This window comes from Neofelis nebulosa, chromosome X (assembly GCF_028018385.1).
Source record: "Neofelis nebulosa isolate mNeoNeb1 chromosome X, mNeoNeb1.pri, whole genome shotgun sequence".
NCBI lineage: Eukaryota > Metazoa > Chordata > Mammalia > Carnivora > Felidae > Neofelis > Neofelis nebulosa.
The window spans coordinates 110,973,086-110,981,336 of NC_080800.1; the positions used below are offsets into that span (position 1 = coordinate 110,973,086).

Consider the following 8,251-nt stretch of genomic DNA (forward strand, 5'->3'; position numbering starts at 1 on the left):
TCCAGGCGCTGGAATTCCAGGACCCTTGATTTTGGCTCAGGTCCCGCATCCAGGCACTGATCATGGAGCCTGCTTGAGATTGTCTCTCTCTCTCTCTCCCCCACCCTGCCCCTCTCCCCTGCTCATGCCCTCTCTCTCAAAAAATAAAAAATAAAACACTTAAAAACTATGAACCGATAGGAATGTCAAACGGAATGGCTGCTTTGGCAAATAGTCTGGCAGTTTCGTGAGAAACAAAACACGTAGCTGTCATAGGACTCCAGCATCTGCGTTTATCCCAGAGAAATGAGGATTCACGTTCTCACAAAAATTTGTATATGAAAGTTCATAGCGGCTTCATCTGTAATAGCCCCAAACTGGAAGCAACCAAAATGTCCCTCAGTGGGTGAATGGCTAAGCAGACCGCCGTGCACCTTCTGTGGAGCCCCGCTCAGCGGGACAGAGGAGCATGCCATTGAGCCACGCGGCCGCTTGGCTGAGCCTCGGGGGAGTTGTGCTGATAAGAGCCCATCCTGAAAGCTCACCTCCTGTGTGAGTCCATTTACGCAACCCCCTTAAAGTGACAAAATGATAGAAACGGACAACGAATTAGTGCTTGCCGGGGTGAGGGGGGTAATGGGTGGGTGTGACTGGAAATAAAGAGGTAGACAGAGAGAGCCTCATGTGATGGAAAGTTCTGTATCTTCAGTGTGGTGGTGGTTACATGGATCCACACATGTGATAAAACTGCCAAGAAGTATACGCACGCGCACACACACAAATATACGTGTGAATGACTGGTGGAATCTGGAGAAGGTCGGTTCCCCAGAGTCTGTGTGGGAACTGGTGGTGGCAAGCTCCTAGCGACGTGAGCTGTCAGCACTGGAGGAACCTGGGGAGAGGGCACGTAGGACCTCCCGTGCACTTTTGTGGCTTCCTGGGGATCCATAATTATTTCAAAATGAAAACTTTGAAAAAGCTGTTAACGTTGGACTCTCTAGCTGCTTAGTAGCTTTTAATACAGGTGTAGCTCATTCTGTTGTGCTTTGCCTCATCGCACTTTGCAGGTGCTGTGTTTTACAGACTGAAGGCCTGTGGCAGCCCTGCATCGGGCAAGTCGGTACGCAGGCGCCGTTCCTTTTTCCAATAGTATTTGCTCATGTCGTCTGTGTCACATTTGGATGATTCTTGGAATGTTGCAGAGTTTTTCATTATTATTGTATACTTGCCGTGGGGATCTGCGATCGGTGATTATGACTTCTGAAAGCTCAGATGATGGTTTTAGCATGTTTTAACAATACACTGTTTTTAAATGAAGGTATGAACACTTTTTAGACATAATGCTGTTGCACACCTAATAGACTACAGCGCAGTGTAAACATAACTTTGTGCACTGGGAGACCCAAAAATTCATTTGACTCACTCTTTTGTGATATTTGCTTTGTTGTGGTGCTCTGAAACCAAACCTGCAAGATCTCTGAGCTATGTCTATATAATTTACTCACTTCTACAGACTGTAAAAATTAAATCAAAACAAAACAAAACAAAAAGAAACCTATGTCGGTGTCCCATCCGTAGCAGTTCTGATGTATGGGTCAGGGGTGTGGTGTGGGTATCTTGAGTGTTGTTTTGTTAAAGTTCCCAGGTCATTCTGATGTGCAGCTAAAGTTGAGAATCGCTTCCTGTCCTTCCCAGCTTTTTAAATATATTTATCTAGGAAGGTATAAAATCATAAGTTGTATCGGGACTGCCCTTAACATGCGTAAGGGCTGTCGAAACACCGTCTACAACTTTTCTTAATGGCTGAAGATTTTCAGCAGGTAGTAGGCACTTGAGTTACAAGATTGGCTTATGTTGGAGGTGGCTTATCCCACCTGTGATTTTTGCTCTCAGAAGTAAATACTAGCTCCTCCAGCATGCTAGTTATATTTCAGCCTAAAGATCTTTGTAAGCCACGAATTAAAGGTCTCAAAAGGTGATGCTCACATCTCCTACCCGTTTGCAGCGTTAGGATTGGATTTCCAGGGATTCTGAACCACTCGTTGGCACTCCCCATCCATTCATCCTTCTGATTAGCCGCCCTTCGATGGGTGCACGGGCGCTCGGGGTGCAGCTCTCAGGACAGTCGATCGTGTTCCAGGTGGAGCTCGGTCAAGGGCCTCATCTGTGGTGTGAACTCACTGCTGCTCCTGCCCAGCGATCCCTGTGACCCAGCTCGCCATTTCATAGTGTGCCTTGGGGTGTGTTGAAACCGAACGTAGTATATTCTACATGCAGGTGAAAGCAGGTTTCAGAGCACTAATGTTCTCTTGTGTGGTGCCCTGTCATGTCTCCGTATGTCACATGTTACATTTTGTCACTAACAGCTTGCTGGTGAAGAGGACCCCTCGAAGCGTTGGCTATAAACCAGACTGTAAGTGAATTACTTTTTGTCAATCATTGAACCATCTTTAACCCAAACGAGTTTTGTAGGAAATGGTGTAGAGTTACTTTAGAGAATATTTGCGGAGAAGGCACATTTGTAAGCACTGGATCAGAAAGTGATGTGCTGTATCTAAGTGATGAACTGTGATTCTTTGTAGTTGTCGGATTTGAAATCCCAGACAAGTTTGTCGTAGGATATGCCCTTGACTACAATGAATACTTCAGGGACTTGAATGTAAGTAATGCTTCTTTTCCTCGCTCTCATTTTTCAGAACCCGTATACAAATTTACGAAAGAGAAGAATTGTTTTCTCTTTCCAGCACCTCATCATTGGAACAGACTGATGGTTCCCATTAGTCACATAAAGCTGTAGTCGAGTGCAGACGTCCTGAGAGCTGGAACGTGGCCAGGCTAGCGCGACACTTCTTGCTGGCTGCAACAGTTGAGCAGCTTTAGTACACAGTCACTGTCCCGTTATGATTGCGGATGATAGATGTGGTCATAAGTACGAAATAAACGAACTGGTTCAAGTCTTTGCACTCACTCTCCTTCAGATCCCCGCCTCTGCTCTGTAGGCGGGAGGCCCGAGAGCGCATTGGTGCACACGGGCGGGGGAGATTAGCCAGGCCGCGCGAACATCTGTCTGTCCAGCGAACAGCCCCGCGGCACGGCACAGCACGCGCTTCTTGCCTTGTGTCGCAGAATACGCTTTTCTGATGTGGATTTCTGACTTTCTGTTTTACAGCACGTTTGTGTCATTAGTGAAACTGGAAAAGCAAAATACAAAGCGTAAGATGAGATTTCAAGTTGAGTTTGGAAGCGCCTGGAGTCCCCTTGGAATCACCAGTCCCGTGTTCTAGTTCTGTGGCCAGCTGCCCAGTAGAGCTTTTTGCATGTATCTCCTAAGGATTTTATCTGTTTTGTATTTTAGAAATGTCAGTTCTTTATTTGCACTATAAGCATATAGACTATCAGTTCCCTTTGGGTGGATTGGTGTTTGACTTGTGAATGAAAAATCTCTTAAACCACACCACTATTGAATGAAAATAATGAAATTGTATCTGTAAGAAACATTTAAAGAGAAGATATATTAGTTTTTTAATTGGTATTTTAATTTTTATATATTCAGGAAAGAACAGAAGTGATTGAATATTGGTAATTATACTACTGTGTATTTAGAAGAGGAAGAAACAGTTTTCCTATTAGTGACAGCATCTAAGGTATTGTTGTGTTGGATAAGCCATACGTCCTGGAATTATTTTACTGTTTCAGTAGTATCGACTGTATTTTCTCACTTGTTCAGATGATTTCCGGTAACTCTTTGTCAACAGTTCCTTTTAAATACAAATCTGCAAATTCCAGAAAACTTGACCACATTTTGAATTCTTCAGTGTAAAAATCCTTACAATAAAGGCTGTCTCTTTAAAAGAAACTATGCATACCTATCATTTCTCTACAAATTAACCTAGTGTAGTTTTTGTGTCGGTTACCTTTTCCTTGTCTGTTAAGTTTTAGCAGCTATTTTAGTTGTAATCTTTACCAAGCATAGCAAATACTGATTACCTGGTAGAGTGGGTTGGCGGAGCTGGTGAAATCCTTACCGACCCGGGGGACGTTAAATTTCCGACACACGGTGTACTTTCTCACACCTCACCGTGTTAACGCAACACGGCTTTGTCTCGGAGTTGTGTTAGATGGCTCACATCGCAGTCTCGCATGCGGCTCAGCAGTCTGCCTGCAGACACGTGATGCTGCCTTCCTCATGTAGACAATACCTTACTGATTAAAGATCAGCAGCAGCAAAACCTCTTGTTTTCTGGGAGCAGGAAGAAAAGTTTGAAACCCAAACTCTCAGTGGCTTCTCTGCCCCAGGTAGGGTATGAACCGACAACCCCGTGAGCCATCTAGCCGTATTGATGCCTTAAAAAGTTGCTGTAATTCCCGGGAGCGAAGTAGGGAAGAACTTTAAGTAATACCAAGTAATCATTTGTCGCAGTCCTAGAACTCGCAGAAAACCTTTTCACTTCCGTTCTCTCCTTTGATCCTCATAACCCTGTGACGTCGAGGTTGGCGTTGGTGCATGCAAGTGGAGTACCCGCCGTGAGTCCCGATTCCTCTCCTCCCGTCAACACGTCACCTCCTGGTGGGCTACCCCATGGGCTACGTCCTGCTGCTTCTCCCCCGCCACCTTTTCGGGTGCACTTCCCACCTCCGGTCAGGTTGAACCGTGTGAAATGACCGTTCTTACAGGTAAAAAATTATTGGCTGTTGGCAATTTCTTTTTTTTTTTTTAATTTTTTTTTTTAACGTTTTATTTATTTTTGAGACAGAGAGAGACACAGCATGAACGGGGGAGGGGCAGAGAGAGAGGGAGACACAGAATGGGAAGCAGGCTCCAGGCTCTGAGCCATCAGCCCAGAGCCCGACGCGGGGCTCGAACTCACGGACCGTGAGATCGTGACCTGAGCCGAAGTCGGACGCCCAACCGACTGAGCCACCCAGGCGCCCCGGCTGTTGGCAATTTCAAGTGGTATAAAGTAAAAACGTGCTGCGTTATCTACATTTGTATGTATTGCTTACTCTTTGTCTCCCCCATCCAAGTCTTCTAGAACTTGAGCCCCATTAGGGAGGCAAGAATTTTTATCTGTCTCATGCACTGATGTAGACTCAGTGTCTCAAAGTTACCGGGAACTCAGGTGATGTTGAATGGATGAATGGCCAAGAGCCCTGGGTTAGACCACCCTGAGCTTTGCTTATTAGCTGTATGACATTGAGTGACTGAACCTTGGAACCCGTTTCCAGCTCATGAACAGGGGGAATGCTGGCTCTCCACAGGCGTGCCGTGAGGCTAGTTAGATGCGGTAGTGCAGGTGACACAGGACGGTGTGGCCTGGGACCTAGCAAGGGCTCCGTGAACATTAGTTGATGCTGAAAGAAATGAATGTTTTGAGAACTTAGGTGCATAGCCGGTAAGTGGCAGAGAATTAAAATAAGGTCTGTCTGATTCTTGCTACAGTGTCATGAAGAAGCTCAGCTGTTTTCTTCTGATTCACCGGAACTCATTGGTTTCTGGTTGGGCGATGTTTGAGCTGCTTGGTAAACTCATCAGGAAGCCCAGCTGGCAGCCAGGAAGGAAGGCCCCGGGAGCTCACACACTTTTTTTTTTTCTTTTTTTTTTTAATGCTTTTTAAAAAAGTTCATCTATTTTTAGAGAGTGAGGGAGTGCGGGAGGGGCAGAGAGAGATGGAATCCCAAGCAGGCTCCGCACTGTCAGCGCAGAGCCCAGCGCGGGGCTTGAACTCCCGAGCTGTGACATCATGACCTGAGCCGAAACCAAGAGTCAGACGCTCCACCCACCGAGCCACCCAGGCACCCCTCATGCACTTTTCTCATAAGAGTTCTCAGCGCTTACTTCACCCGCTTTTCGGGCATACGCTTCTAATCATTTTATTTCTTTAACCAATTTAGAACAGGTTACGTGTAGTCCGTTCATAAGATGACAGAAAGGACACACCATGGGAGCATCAGTAATTTCTGGAATAACGGTCTGTCAAGGTAGAGGAAGAGCACCAACGGCAAAAAAGCCAAAGCCTTCTGGGGTCGCTTAGTCATTTAGAGGAGCAGATGGGCATACAGGGCACACGTCAGTAGTCCTCGGCTGCACTTTCGTTACAGCCTTGTATAATAAGGGAGGTGCATGAGGAGAGGAAAGTGAAATGTCATTTGCTTGATTTTAGGAGATACGGGAACATGGAGTCTGTTTTAGGAATATTCCCACGGGGCGCCTGGGCGGCTCAGTCGGATGAGCGTCCGACTCTTGGTTTCAGCTCAGGTCACGCTCCTGCCGTTCGTGAGTTCGTGCTGTGCTGACAGCACAGAGCCTGCTTGGGATTCTCTCTCTTTCTCTCTCTCTCTCTCTCTCTCTCTCTCTCTCTCTCTCTGTCTCTCTCTCTCTCTGTCTCTCTCTCTGTCTCTCAAAAGAAAGAAACTTAAAACCAAACAAACAAAAGGAACATTCCCATCCAAGGCAATGTTGGTGCTTAAGGAAGGGGTAAGCATCTCTCTTCCTTGGAAAATTCACGTGCACCTTGTTCACTTCACTGCAGCCTCGCTGCTTTTCTCTCAGTTCCTCAGACCTGCCAGTCCCCCCACCTTGCCTCAGGGCCTCCGTTACTGCTGTTCCTTCTGCCTGCCACTCCGTTCCCCCAGATCAGCCGGGCTGGCTCACGTACCACCCCAGTGGACCCTTCCCCGGTCTCCCCTAACAGCCTCAAAGTCGCCCTCTGCCACATTCCGTTTCACTTTCCTCGTGGCCCTCAGCACTGTCGGGCTGGGGAGGAAACAGCCCAGGCGGATGCGGTCTCGGCGAAAGTGAGACCGGCGCCACACAGCTGCCCGCATCCCCAGTCCCACAGGATGACACCAAACCAGAGAGGGCGGATGACACAAGGGCTAGTTGCCCTGTCGTGGAGGAGCCGCCTCTACGCTCCACTAAATGCTTTTCTAGCCGGCAGCTCTGTCCCCACTCGGGAGGCAAGGTGGCAAGTCCCATGGCTTAGCCCGAAGCCGGGGGCAGGGGAGGGATGAGAAACTGCCGCACGGCACAACCCCGCAACGCGAGGTGGGTGACAGCCTGGGCACGGCTCCTCGCAAGGCAGCGCGCCTTACCTCCTTCCTGGGAGGGTCACTGGGGTTGGATAGCGGTTGACTTTACGTGGCCTACGTGGTGACGTCTGTGGCAGAGGGGTTCCCTTAGAAGCACCTGCTGATCGATCTTTCTCTGCTTCCTGCCTGGCTTCCCTAATAGACCTTTGGGCCTGTCAGGGCAGGACCTCGCCGGTCTTTTCCCCACCGTATTTCCAACACCTGCAGCCGTGCCTGGCTGCTACAGTGCTAAGTATTTGTTGGATAAGTGATAGGAGCTCAAAAAGCAAATAAACTATTGAAAAATGATATGTGAATCACCTAGAATTAGAAGCAAATGCTCAACATTTCAGGGTGAGCAAAAAACCCCAAGAAACAAAAAATTCTGTTTCTTGTTAATACCAGCTAATACTGAATGATTACCATACGGAATGGAGTCATACTAAGTAAGCACTGTTGAATCTCTATGATACCCCTATGAGGCAGATTGTTTTTGTGTTTTTAAAAGATGTTTATTCATTTATTTTGAGACCGAGAGAGAGAGAGAGAGAGAGAGAGACTGTGCGCGTGCATGCACGCAAGCAGGGGAGGGGTGGAGAGAGAATCCCAAGCACGCTTGTGCTGTCAGCACAGAACCAGACTGAGTCCCCATCGCACAAACCTGGAGATCACGACCTGATCCCTTATCAGGTCAGATGCTTAAGCGACAGCCATCCAGGCGCCCCGAGGCAGATGTTTTTTGATCATCCCGATTTTGCAGATGAAGAAATGCAGGCCCAGAGAGGTTGCGTAATTTGCCCAGGATCACACAGCTAGAGGGGGCAGAAAAAGAATTTGAACCCAGGCAGTCTTATTCCAGAACCTGCCCTCTTAGTTCATTGCCACTTAACCGTTAATGCCCAGCTTTTATGTGCAAACGAATACACTGACAGCATAGAGAAAAATATTAAGCTCATTGAAGGTAATAACTCCAAATGACTTGAACATTAAGCAGCTTTTTGAGGTTACAGCCGATCACTAGGAATGTAAACTGACTTCCTCCAGCGCTAGGAACCCTTTTCAAAGACAGTTACGGAGTTCTTCCAACGTGATCTTCAAGTTGTTCTGCTGGCTCCTTTTACGATCCCATGGGCAGCTTCAGACAAAATAACTTCCTGGCATGAAGGATTGTGTGTGTGCTCTTTGCCATTTTTAAATGTGAATT

At 47.3% G+C, this 8,251-nt stretch overlaps 1 protein-coding gene across 5 annotated transcripts in view; it reads left to right on the plus strand.

The window, feature by feature from the left end:
* HPRT1 (hypoxanthine phosphoribosyltransferase 1) overlaps positions 1-3,835 on the plus strand; it is a 52,157-nt gene extending 48,322 nt beyond the window's left edge. For 4 of the 5 annotated variants that reach the window (XM_058714856.1, XM_058714857.1, XM_058714853.1 and 1 more), the window contains exons 7-9: positions 2,346-2,392; positions 2,562-2,638; positions 3,149-3,835. In XM_058714856.1, the coding sequence (XP_058570839.1) occupies positions 2,346-2,392; positions 2,562-2,638; positions 3,149-3,196 (172 nt within the window). In that variant the 3' untranslated portion in view covers positions 3,197-3,835. The other variant, XM_058714855.1, reaches the window with a different exon arrangement.
* The last annotated feature ends 4,416 nt before the right edge of the window (positions 3,836-8,251 follow it).